Genomic DNA, 12993 nt, shown 5'->3' with positions numbered 1-12993 from the left:
ACATGTATTAATCTCAGGTGTTTCTTCTGACATGTTTTAATCTCAGATGTGTTTCTTCTGACATGTTTTAATCTCAGGTGTGTTTCTTCTGACATGTTTTAGTCTCAGGTGTGTTTCTTCTGACATGTAGTAATCTCAGGTGTTTCTTCTGACATGTTTTAATCTCAGGTGTGTTTCTTCTGACATGTTTTAATCTCAGATGTGTTTCTTCTGACATGTTTTAGTCTCAGGTGTGTTTCTTCTGACATGTTTTAATCTCAGGTGTGTTTCTTCTGACATGTTTTAATCTCAGGTGTGTTTCTTCTCTGACATGTTTTAATCTCAGGTGTGTTTCTTCTTTGACATGTTTTAATCTCAGGTGTGTTTCTTCTTTGACATGTTTTAATCTCAGGTGTGTTTCTTCTCTGACATGTTTTAGTCTCAGGTGTGTTTCTTCTGACATGTAGTAATCTCAGGTGTGTTTCTTCTGACATGTATTAATCTCAGGTGTTTCTTCTGACATGTTTTAATCTCAGATGTGTTTCTTCTGACATGTTTTAGTCTCAGGTGTGTTTCTTCTGACATGTATTAATCTCAGGTGTGTTTCTTCTGACATGTAGTAATCTCAGGTGTGTTTCTTCTGACATGTTTTAATCTCAGGTGTGTTTCTTCTGACATGTTTTAATCTCAGGTGTTTCTTCTGACATGTAGTAATCTCAGGTGTTTCTTCTGACGTAGTAATCTCAGGTGTTTCTTCTGACATGTAGTAATCTCAGGTGTTTCTTCTGACGTGTAGTAATCTCAGGTGTTTCTTCTGACATGTTTTAATCTCAGGTGTGTTTCTTCTGACATGTTTTAATCTCAGGTGTGTTTCTTCTGACATGTTTTAATCTCAGGTGTGTTTCTTCTCTGACATGTTTTAATCTCAGGTGTGTTTCTTCTTTGACATGTTTTAATCTCAGGTGTGTTTCTTCTCTGACATGTTTTAGTCTCAGGTGTGTTTCTTCTGACATGTATTAATCTCAGGTGTGTTTCTTCTGACATGTATTAATCTCAGGTGTGTTTCTTCTGACGTAGTAATCTCAGGTGTTTCTTCTGACATGTAGTAATCTCAGGTGTGTTTCTTCTGACATGTTTTAATCTCAGGTGTGTTTCTTCTGACATGTTTTAATCTCAGGTGTGTTTCTTCTGACATGTTTTAATCTCAGGTGTGTTTCTTCTGACATGTAGTAATCTCAGGTGTTTCTTCTGACGTGTAGTAATCTCAGGTGTTTCTTCTGACATGTTTTAATCTCAGGTGTGTTTCTTCTGACATGTTTTAATCTCAGGTGTGTTTCTTCTGACATGTTTTAATCTCAGGTGTGTTTCTTCTCTGACATGTTTTAATCTCAGGTGTGTTTCTTCTTTGACATGTTTTAATCTCAGGTGTGTTTCTTCTTTGACATGTTTTAATCTCAGGTGTGTTTCTTCTCTGACATGTTTTAGTCTCAGGTGTGTTTCTTCTGACATGTAGTAATCTCAGGTGTGTTTCTTCTGACATGTATTAATCTCAGGTGTGTTTCTTCTGACATGTAGTAATCTCAGGTGTGTTTCTTCTGACATGTAGTAATCTCAGGTGTGTTTCTTCTGACATGTTTTAATCTCAGGTGTGTTTCTTCTGACATGTTTTAATCTCAGGTGTGTTTCTTCTGACATGTTTTAATCTCAGGTGTTTCTTCTGACATGTTTTAATCTCAGGTGTGTTTCTTCTGACATGTTTTAATCTCAGGTGTGTTTCTTCTGACATGTAGTAATCTCAGGCGTTTCTTCTGACCTGTAGTAATCTCAGGCGTTTCTTCTGACATGTTTTAATCTCAGGTGTTTCTTCTGACATGTTTTAATCTCAGGTGTTTCTTCTGACATGTTTTAATCTCAGGTGTGTTAATATAATAATCAGCAGATCGTTCAGTACAATATAGACTTTATTAGTTCACTAAAGTTGAATATGAAATAAAAAGCAGATTGGCTTTAAATGATTCACAATTCAGTAATAATCTTGTTTCCAGGTTCATCTCGTCAACACAGGAAGTACCTCCTCCTTACGGCTGCCGCACTCCTACAAAATAAAAGCTCTGAAGCCATTAAACACTTCACTTCCAACTCCAGGAGAATAATTTCACTTGCGGTCACAGAGACTGGAGCAGCTTTCTGTAGAACTTTAAACATGGAGTTTAAACCAGACAGAACCGGTTCTTTCACAGTTTAAACCAGACAGAACCGGTTCTTTCAGAGTTTAAACCAGACAGAACCGGTTCTTTGTGGCGTCAACAAACCAACAGAAAAGACCCAAATCACCAGAACTGCTTGGGGAATGTTTCATATCATTTTATTGTGTTTTTTTTATTCTTTTACTTTATTTTCATCATAGCAATGGAAAAATATAACCTTATACAAACGTCTTCAATTCTCTGAATTTATCTTTAAACAAGCAAAAATGGTGAGTGACCCTTTTCCCAAAAACCAAAGCGCAGCGGTGAAATAAAAAGTGAAACGCTTCTCCAGCAGCTCACTTCCTCTTTTTATTTTACGCTCAACTTTCTCTCCCATTTGGCACCTCGCTCCTCGGAGGATTACTTTTATTTTGTAGGAATTTCTTTTCTAGTGCTGTTTTTGGATAAGAGCGCCGAGCGGCGCGGACGGAGCCGCCGGTTCGAGTCCGTCGGGTCTCCTCCGTCAGGTTCTAGTGCTCGGAGGAAGAAGAAGAATAAGAGCAACACAAATCTAAAGTTCTCCACAGAAATCCACAAAGTCCGCTCGGTTGTTGTTTTTGTCTTTGATTCCACAAAAGTCTTTTATTTTCTCGTCGTGTTTGTATCCACCCCCCTCTCCCCCCCCCTCCCCATCGGGGGGGCAGCGGCGGAGCAGTGACGTCATCGTGATGTCAGGAGAGCCCGACTACAGCGAGAGAGGTGGATTGTGGGAGGAGGGCTCGAAGCTTGAGTTTGTTTGGATTTTTTTTTTTTTGGGGGGGGGGGGGGGGGGAGTCAGAGTCCACAGGCCGTCTAGGGGTGGGGGGGACTGAAGGGGTGTGATGTCATCGTCTCTCGCTCACACTTCTCTCTCTCACTCACTCGTCTCACGTCACTCGACTTCTGCTTCGACCGGACCGAAGACAGAAGAGTTAAATCCAGCAGAAGTTTGTCCTCGTCCACCTCTGATGTCTCAAAGCTCCGTCTACCCGACCCGACGATCTGAAGAAGAGGAGGAGAGGAAGAGCATTCATCAACTTCAGCTTGTTCTGCGAAGCTTTTATTGTGAAACAGGAAGCTGTTCTCCGTCCACTGAACTAAAGAACGTCTGTTAGTTAGAGACTTGTCCTCAGTTAACAGGAGACAAGGACGCGTTTCAGGAAGCATGTGTGTCACAGAGTGTGTATTAGTGAGTGTGTGTGTCACAGAGTGTGTGGTGTACCAGGCCTGGCTCTTGAGCTTGCGGAGCTCCTTGGTGGCCCAGGTAGCCAGGGTCTTGGTCTTGGTGGTTTTGGAGCGTCGACCCTCCGTCAGCAGGTCGTTGATGAGCGGACGAACCTCCACCATCTTCATCACGTCTTTACCGAACGCTGTGCACAGGTCTCTGAACGAACGCACACACACACACACACACACACACACACACACACACACACACACACACACACACACACACACACACACACACACACACACACACACACACACACACACACACACACACACAGTCAAAGACCTGACACTGAATCCAGAACTCAAAAGAAGACTCAGGGTTCTGGTCTGGTCTCAGATGTTGTGGTTGAGGTTTTCCATCATTAGTCAGAGTGGTGCATGATTTATCTTCACAGACCGATAATCAACCCCCCCCCCCCCCCTCACCCGATGAGTCCAGCAGCGTTGGCCACGACTCCATCAGAGTGATCTTCATCCTCCGCTATGTGATGGATGAAGGAGAGGATGAACTCCACCCGAGGCTGAACCAGCATCACGTCAGCTACAGGGAGGAAGAGGAGAGGCTTAGGGAGGAAGAGGAGGTGAAAACATTTCATCATCTTCATAACTTTGTTATATCTTGTTGAGTCTCGCAAAACCAGGTAGCCGTGTACTGGGCCTCAGCCTGAAGCTCTCTGGGTGAATCAGACTCTTTAATCTACGACGTCGTAAATCCTCCTGACAGTCTTCAGTCAGGAGGAGGAACCGACGTCGCCCCTCTACGAGGTCACGTGTTCTCTACGAGGTCACGTGGTCTCTTACGGTGCACGTTCTCCTGGTCCCCCTTCAGGCCCTGGATGATCCCGGTGTAGGCCTCCAGACAGCCCTCCCTCAGCTCGTTCAGGTAGTCCACCATGTCGTAGTCCGTCTGAACACAAACACAGTCCACTCATCACGACGTCACAGATACTTTGTCTCCTTACACGATGCTGAAGGACCACAGCACCCCGTCCCTGTGGTTCCAGGAGCTTACCTTGTCCACCTGAGCCTGGGAGGCCTGCTGCAGCGTGTCGAGGACGATGTCCAGGTACTTCTTGAACTCTCCTCCGATGGCCAGAGCGATGTCTCCGAACGCAGACAAGATCTGAGGCTTCACGGACCGATGGACGTTCTCATTCTGGAGACGAGGGACACAGACATGTTACAGAAGATCTGAGGCTGTATGACTGATCTACTAGGTTCTTCTTCTCCGTTATCAATCCACTACAGGAAGTGAAGTGTGGAGGTCTCAGATAAATGTGGTTGTTGTTTACATCACACGTCAGCGTGGTGCATGATTATCATCAAGGACCTCAAACATCAGAGACAGAGAGCTAATCAATGAACGATGAGACGATGAAGGACGGACTCGTCTTCCTCACCCCGAGGTTCTCCAGCAGCAGCTGCATGATCTCGTCACAGAAAGGCAGGATGTTGGACATCAGAGCTCTGCACAGATCGCACACCAGACCCACCGCCGCCAGACACACCTGTAACATCATCATCATCATCATCAAAACCAGGCGGTGTGGAGGAGGTGGAGACCTGGGCTCGAACCCCCGACCTGATCCATTAAACTACGTTTATGGAACTACAGAATGTGAAGTGAAGAGGTCTCAAATAAATGTGGTTGGTTTTGTCATCACAGTCAGCGTGGTGCATGATTATCATCAAGGACCTCAAACACATCGACACAGGAGCTGGTTGACTGTCGGAGTCTTTACGTTATGACGTTATACGTGGTGGAGGCAGACGGACCTGGTACTCAGCGTAGTTCTTCAGTCCGATACCCAGGAAAGGCTTGAAGGCATCCATATATTTCTGGAAGTCGCTGCCCAGAACTGAAACACAAACGGATTAAAGTCAACACCACCGGCCTCCACCATACCTGCGACGTGTGTGTTTCACAGTGTGTACCTTCCACCAGTGTGGACACGGCCATCAGAGCGTCCTCCTGGACTCCTCCGGAGCCGGCGGTGCTCTGAAACATCCTCAGCAGAGACGCCATCACCACGTCCGAGATCTGCAGGGCGTCCTGATGCTGCACTTTACGCAGGACATTCTGTAACACCACCACACAGGAAGTGTCACAATAAGAGCATCGACACCTTTTGACTCAAAGTAAGAGCGCGATTGACAGCTCAGGTGTGCCGTTTTCACCTGTAGAGTGGCACACAGCAGCGACTGCAGGTCATTGAACTGGATTCTGTCTGAGGTGCTCTGGATGTGAGACTGGGGACACAGGAGGTGACATCATTACACAGGAAGCAGCTGGGAAGTGAACGCACGCTTTCATCTATTTATCAACTACAGGAAGTGAAGTGTAGACGTCTCAGATAAATGTGGTTGGTGTTTTCATCACAAGTCAGCGTGGTGCATGATTATCGTCAAGGACCTCAAACACATTCAGCTGCAGTATGATGATCCAGACATGAATGATGTAAGGACACTTTCTACGAGTCTCACCTCCATCTGAAGGACCTGCTGCAGCCTCTCCATGATGACCAGCGTGGTCTTCTGGACTGCGGGGTAACAGTCCTTAGCGCTGTTCTTCACGATCTCCATCAGAGCCTCATAGGCAGCAGAGCGAAGGTTGTTCTGGTGACCGTCGGGTCTGCACAGGAAACATTTTCATCAGTTCTATTCATCAACGTGACGACAGTGAAATATAAGTTCCGTCACATTTATTATCTACAGTTATTCAAATGTGTCAGATATGCATTTAATATTTAGCATCAGCAGATAATAATAAAAGACTGATCAGAATGGAGACAGTTTGTTTCTTAAAGTTAACAGATCATTGTGACGTTACATGAATCATTTCAAACCCCCGACCTGATCCATTAAACTACGTTTATGAAACTACAGAATGTGAAGTGAAGAGGTCTCAGATAAATGTGGTTGGTTTTGTCATCACAGTCAGCGTGGTGCATGATTATCATCAAGGACCTCAAACACATCGACACAGGAGCTGGTTGACTGTCGGAGTCTTTACGTTATGCTGGTTGACTGTCGGAGTCTTTACGTTATGCTGGTTGACTGACGGAGTCTTTACGTTATGCTGGTTGACTGACGGAGTCTTTACGTTAAGCTGGTTGACTGACGGAGTCTTTACGTTAAGCTGGTTGACTGTCGGAGTCTTTACGTAAAGCTGGTGTTACTGTCGGAGTCTTTCTTCTGAAAGAAAACAGGAAGTAATTGCTTTGAACGGTCTATTGGATAGCTACACCTGACATTTATTTTGAAACTGAAAGCAGGAAGTCTCTGCAACAGGAAGCTGTGACAGGTACCTGTCTGTGGTCTCCAGGAGCTTCTGGACAATGATCTCAAAGGAGGAGGACAGACAGTAGGTGCTGGGCTCCTCCTGGTCCTCTGCAGCGTCTGTAGCCTCATAAGCTGCTTCAGCCAGAGAGGAGAAGGCCTGAGGAGGAGACAGGAAGTTAACCTCTTCTGCAGCTTTTAACCTGCAGCCACTCAGCACTCTTGTTTCCACCACAGTGACTTCTACAGGACGTATTCAGTTATTGATCCACTACAGGAAGTGATTCAAGTAAGGAGGTCTCAGATAAATGTGGTAGGTTTTTACATCACGAGTCAGCGTGGTGCATGATTATCATCAAGGACCTCAAACACACATTCAGCTGAAACAACAGATTTAAAAAGGTTCCTTACTGATCTAGAGTAACTGATCTGTGTGTGTGTGTGTGTGTGTGACACACACACACACACACACACACACACACACACACACACACACACACACACACACACACACACACACACACACACACACACACACACACACACACACACACACACTCACCCAGCAGACGTTGGAGGCCACTCTGGGCTCTGCTCCCAGCCCCTCGATGAGACACTGCAGCAGAGGAGCCAGGTAGACCTCGTTGATGGCGGCTTCAGGAAGCAGCTCACAGATCCTCCCCACGGTCCAGGCTGTAGTGTCTCTGACCACTACGCTGGGGTCCTTCATCAGCTCGATCAGGGTGGGCATCGCCTGTAGAGGGTTAACTGGTTAGTGACTGACCCGTAGGACCAGGCGTTAACTGGTTAGTGACTGACCCGTAGAACCAGGTGTTAACTGGTTAGTGACTGACCTGGATGACGAGCGGTTTGAGCTGGTTGAGTTCGGGTCCCTCCAGGATGGATCCGAAGGCCATGACGGAGGCGTCTCTGTAGCGCCAGTTGACGTCTTTGATGTGATCTTTGATGAAAGGCAGGACGTGAGGAACCACGTCGTCCTCACAGCAGGTGGCCAGCAGCATCAGACACACACCTGCAGCCTTACAGGGGTTCCAGTCGTCATCGTCGTCGTTCTCGTCCTGAAAGTGTTCAGGTCAGAGCTCAGAGGACCGGTTACAGTCTGAACATCATTAAAGACGTTAAAGCAGAACACACACCTGTTTGCTGAGGGTTAGGGTCAGGATGGGGACCAGGTACTGCAGGGCCCCTTTGGCGTAGAATTTACTGGTGTGCTCGGGGGGGCGGCCCTGCTCCGAGGCCTGCCATTGGACGAGAACAGACGGGAAGAACACAGTCAAAGGGAGGGGGGGCGGGTCTAACAAACTGGACCCAAAGTGTAAACGGAGTAAAGTCTGCTTACACAGACCTCTGAGGCCTCGATGGCCAGATCCATCTCCTCGTCACAGACGTTGGACCAGAACTCGATGCCCTGCAGGGCCACTTCATCGATGTCGCTCTTCATCGCCTCGATGGTGATCTGAAGAGAGGAAGAAACCAAACGGACAAATTAAAATCATGAAGCAGTGAACGGGTTAAAAACACTTCAAAGAAATTATCAAAGAAATTCAACTTTTTAATGATTGATGTCATCTTAACTCTTCTGCACTAAAGACATGTTCTACTTCTAGTCAGCATGGTTCTGATTCCATAGAGGAGCGGGACTTTCATTTTGAAAATCAAGACCACAGAGAGACTAAAGCACCTGAAGCTGCTGCAGATCATTCTACCATCAAAGAAAGGAGTTCTCACCGCAAACAGAGCTGGACCCATGTAGGTCTCCATGTACTGATAGTACAGAGACATGATCTTCACCAGGTTCTGTAGGGCCGCCACACGCACCTGGAGGACGACAGACAGGCGACGGGTCAGACAGACAGGCGACGGGTCAGACAGACAGACGACGGGTCAGACAGACCGGTCAGACAGACAGGCGACAGGACAGATGGGTGAGAGGACACGTTACTCACTCGGGTGTCGGGACACTGCGTCGCTTCACACACCACCTGCATGATGAAATGTCTCTCCGTCTGAAAAACAAAAGGACACTAAATCTGTTTCACACACAAAAAAACCATCAACTCCTACAAAATAAAACCACTTCCTCTTTGGTTACATTTCTATTTACAGGCTTCAATGAGAGCTTCTGGGGGAAACGTGACACGGGTCAATGTTAGAGCTAAACTATTACAAGTGCAGCCGACTGTTAACCCTGGGTTCTGTCTCTCAGGCTGAGAGGTGTACACCCTGGGTTCTGTCTCTCAGGCTGAGGTGTACATGTTAAAGCTCGTGGTTACCTCCTTGTCAAAGTTGGCCTTGGTGAACTCCAGAGAGTTGAGCAGCGCGTTGGTTGCCGCCAGCTTCACGTTGTTACTGGGCTCCTCCTTCCTCATGCCCTGGATGATGGCCGTCAGGATCTGGTTGGCGTTCTCCTGCAGCTGCTCCGGGTCGATGTCCTGGCAGATGTAGCCGATGGCCTCCAGCGTGGACTCCTTCATGTGTTCGGTGCTGGAGGGGTCGGTGACGTTGGCCACCAGCTGGGGGATCAGCTCGGGCCACTGGTTCACGGGGATCTCGGCGCAGGCGATGCCGGCGACGCACTGAGACGCCGAGCTGGGCCGGTACGTCTCTGTGCCCAGAGTCTGTAAAACCTGGAGGACAAAGAGACGGACGTGAGGACAACAAGCCGTCAAGATGAACTAAAGCTGTGAGGACGGAGATCTGAGTCCTCACGTAGTTCTTGATCTCGCGGCGAGCATTGGCGTCGATGGCCAGCCATCTCTGCTGGTACTGCGTCTTCACGTCGGGGTCTTTGGAGGTCAGAGAGTTCTTCACCTGCAGACCGGCAGCCACTCGGGCAACTTGAGTGTTGCCAGGGTTGGCCAACACTTTGGACAACTCCACCAGGAATGTGGGCTGACGGGAGAAGGAGGACAACACAGTGAGACCTGGTCCTTTAGACATGAAACAAGCCAACATGAAGAAGTCGGGTTCCTTTTTAAAAACACCTCAAAACGTGTTCAAGTGTCAGAGAACCAGCAGCTGATGAAGGCAGTGTGACGCTGCAGAAAGCTCCAGAACAAGTGAGTGGTACTAGAATCTGATGGAGTCTGGAGCTGCAGTACTGTGTTCTGCCTAACGGACCGACGGGGCGCTGTTGTACCAGAAAGAGTCTTAACAAATGCAGTTTAATGGAGATCTGGTTCACCATCAAAGAAATCAAGTAAACTTGAGTAATCAGATTACTGCACAGTGAACCTTGTAATAAATATATTGAGACTGAAACATCCCTCTGATAAATAAACTACATTAATAATGTGATGTTTCATTTAGACTTCTAATAAATGAACATGATCAAACACCATGTCCCAGCATGCTCTACAGCTAGTCCACCTTAAGACTCAGTCCACCTTAAGACAGCCCTGTTACTGCTAGCTAGAGGCTAACTGCTAATGTTTACTCTAATCAGCAGGAAGCTGACGGAACCAGGAAGTGTCTTATGACACCCGACAGGGGTACTACTACTACTCCAACACCCGACAGGGGTACAGGGGTACTACTCCTACACCCCACAGGGTTACTACTACAACACCCCACAGGGGTACTACTCCTACACCCCACAGGGGTACTACTACAACACCCCACAGGGGTACTACTCCTACACCCCACAGGGGTACTACTCCTACATCCCACAGGGGTACAGGGGTACTACTACAACACCCCACAGGGGTACTACTACAACACCCCACAGGGGTACTCTACTTGACAGTGGTACTCTAATACTTGACTGTGGTACTACGTTAGATGTGGACTTGTAGCTCACTAGCAGTTTGTTGAGCTTCTTAACTGTGGAAACGTTGGAGCCATAATCTTTATAAACTAGATATTTAAATATATTTGAACTGATTTATCTCCTGAAAGGTGAATCTAGTGACGAGATAACACCGTTGTTGTGAGCAGACGGTAAACGCTGCAGCACTTTGCATTGTGGGATACGGAAGGCGAGGTTGACTGGATTTCTTTTTACCAATCGGTACAACATCACAGTGCTTCTGTCGGACTGAATCAGTCCACTGATGGTAGGACGGGTTTGATCTGCAGCCTTCACATCATAAGGGTGCAGCTGCCTGCTAAAAATGCTAAAGCTGTCTGTCTGTCTGTCTGTTTGTGGGCTCCAGCTGTCCTGAGGTCCTCTGCTCCATCCACACTGCTGTACATCCTGACTGCAGCAGGTCAGCTAGCTTCTCCCACCAGTAACACCAGCACCAGTAACACCAGCACCAGTAACACCACCATACTAACCAGGTTCTCTATGGCCGCCTGCTCCAGAAACTTCTGCGCCGCCTCCAGTTCATTCCGATCTGAGGAGAAGAGGAGGAGACGAGTTATTCAATGTTAGCTGACAGGTTAGCATGAAGGCTAACAGTACGGAGGTTCTGGTGAGAGCCATAAAACGGGCGGTGAGACGGTTTACCGGCTCCACCCTAACACAACACACGGAGTTGTTCCGGTTAAACGTTATCGAGTCACGTTATACAGTTTGGATTCCACTTTAAAGGTTCACACGGTCTCAGTCCGGAGAAACACGGAGCGGCTCCAACGTGCGTGTTAGCGAGAGATTCTCGGCTAGCCTGCTAACGGTAGCCAACGTGAAGCGAGAGACTGTCGGTTAGCATGCTAACGTGAAGCGAGAGACTGTCGGTTAGCATGCTAACGTTAGCCAACGTGAAGCGAGAGACTGTCGGTTAGCATGCTAACGTTAGCCACCGTTAAGCGAGAGACTGTCGGTTATCATGCTAACGTTAGCCACCGTGAAGCGAGAGACTGTTGGTTAGCATGCTAACGTTAGCCAACGTCAAGCGAGAGACTGTCGATTAGCATGCTAACGTTAGCCGGGACCACCGGGACACGTTCGTAGGAACATAAATAAAGTTTTCCGGACAAACAAGCATCCGGTTTAAAGAACGTTAACTCGGTTTAACGACGTGAGAGGTTATTTAAACAACAGCCGGGGGGACTTTTCTCTCCTCTCAGCGGCTCTAAAGTAACGTTAGCCGGGAACAGGCGTGTGCAGGAGCGGCCGATAGTTTGAATGATACAAGCTAACGGCTAACATGCTAGCCGAGCCGCTCAAACAGGCATGGGCAGGGCGGCTCTCCTCACCGGTTACGTGCAGCTGTCAGACCTCCACGGAGCTACATCTACATCCTCTCATATTACATGTAACGTACTGAGATGTACAGGTGAGCTACACTGTCACACCTGCGATGAGTCGCGTGACGGTGCTAAGTCACCAGAGCGGTGTCTGCGGTGGTTTGAGGCCGTAACGTTAGCATGGGTTAGCATTAGCATAGTGAGCATTTCCCTTCTTCAACTTCAAACTTTCACCTGTTCACCGGAGCCAACATCCCCGAGATACAGCCCGGACATCGGGCGTGCTGTGTAAGCGGAGCCACGTGTCTGGTACTCACCTGGAGAGACGGTTTTCTCGAGGATCGTGATGAGCTCCATTCCGCCGGCTCTCGCTCGCTCTCTCTCTCTCTCGGTCTCTAGATGGAGAGTTTAGCTCACAGCGGATTATTATTATATTTCTTCCACGGAGCTCAGTCGGTACCGGGGGTCGGTCGGTGATAAAAAAGGCGGGAGAGTTTCCCCGGTTTTCTCACGCGGATGTTTGCGGGAAAACAAACGTTACCAACCGCCGCCCGTTCGCATCCTGTGTCGTCGCGAGGGAAAGGGCCGCGCGCTTCTCTCCCGCGGAAGGATATCACGCACTGACTGCTGGTAGGGAAACGTGCTGCCTTCAGGGGCAGCGGGACATTTAAATCTGCGCAGTGAACGGGAGAAAATAGTTTATATCAGGAATTCACTATTTGTATATTTGTGTGCATGTATGTGTTTATGTTTACAGGGTTTATGTATATATGTATATTATTTGTATAATTGTTACTTTTGTATATTTTTTTACTTTAATTTAGTTTTTAAATTTTTTTATTTCCTTTGTTTGATCATCTGTTAAACTACAGTAAAAGTAGTACTACCAGAGTGTAAAAATACTCTGTAACAGTAAAATGTTGCTAAAGTATAATCAGTAAAATATAGTACAAATATTCAAACTGTTGTACTATTATATATTATATCCTTAGAGTATTGTGACTCTATATATTTTATTAAATAAAGAGTTTAAATCCACCAGAGATGACGGGACTAAACGTGATTGTGGAGTTTACGAGGAACACCTGAACGCAGCAGTACACTCCTCTCAGCGGTCTCCCGC

The 12993-nt window shown here is 47.2% G+C and overlaps 1 protein-coding gene and 1 non-coding gene across 3 annotated transcripts; both read right to left on the bottom strand.

Annotated features, from left to right (window-relative positions):
• Window positions 1-1922: 1922 nt before the first annotated feature.
• Window positions 1923-12467, bottom strand: kpnb1 (karyopherin (importin) beta 1). 2 transcript variants are annotated; one of them, XM_068725651.1, is made up of 21 exons: window positions 12188-12467; window positions 11019-11077; window positions 9450-9632; window positions 9014-9367; window positions 8687-8746; window positions 8469-8558; window positions 8080-8196; window positions 7877-7978; window positions 7574-7798; window positions 7282-7473; window positions 6749-6879; window positions 5925-6072; window positions 5619-5690; window positions 5376-5520; window positions 5217-5299; window positions 4841-4948; window positions 4453-4596; window positions 4242-4347; window positions 3867-3981; window positions 3430-3591; window positions 1923-3209 (listed from the first exon to the last, which is right to left on the bottom strand). In XM_068725651.1, coding segments are annotated over exons 1-21 (2637 nt in total). In that variant the 5' UTR covers window positions 12228-12467; the 3' UTR covers window positions 1923-3208. The 2 variants fall into 2 exon arrangements, with proteins under 2 accessions (XP_068581752.1, XP_068581753.1); XM_068725652.1 differs by having other exon boundaries at window positions 8086-8196.
• LOC137884159 (small nucleolar RNA SNORA79) lies at window positions 4058-4193 on the bottom strand. Its single transcript, XR_011104699.1, has one exon. It is a non-coding gene; the product is annotated as a small nucleolar RNA SNORA79 (small nucleolar RNA).
• Window positions 12468-12993: the final 526 nt, after the last annotated feature.

The sequence above is a fragment of the Cebidichthys violaceus genome, unplaced genomic scaffold (assembly GCF_023349555.1).
Source record: "Cebidichthys violaceus isolate CVI_PGR_0920_01 unplaced genomic scaffold, fCebVio1.0.p SCAF_36, whole genome shotgun sequence".
Classification (NCBI taxonomy): Eukaryota; Metazoa; Chordata; class Actinopteri; order Perciformes; family Stichaeidae; genus Cebidichthys; species Cebidichthys violaceus.
The sequence above is the reverse complement of the archived record's forward strand: the minus strand, read 5'-3'. Positions and strand labels throughout refer to the sequence as shown.

What these genes read in the sequence shown, in the direction of transcription:
- kpnb1 (XM_068725651.1), bottom strand. Translation starts at nt 12,227, where the DNA reads ATGGAGCTCATCACGATCCTCGAGAAAACCGTCTCTCCAG. An exon ending in GCCGCGAGATCAAGAACTAC is followed by an intron (nt 9,368 to 9,449) that starts GTGAGGACTCAG and finishes TTTGTCCTCCAG; the next exon opens with GTTTTACAGACTCTGGGCAC. An exon ending in AGCAGGTCCTTCAGATGGAG is followed by an intron (nt 5,691 to 5,924) that starts GTGAGACTCGTA and finishes CTGTGTCCCCAG; the next exon opens with TCTCACATCCAGAGCACCTC.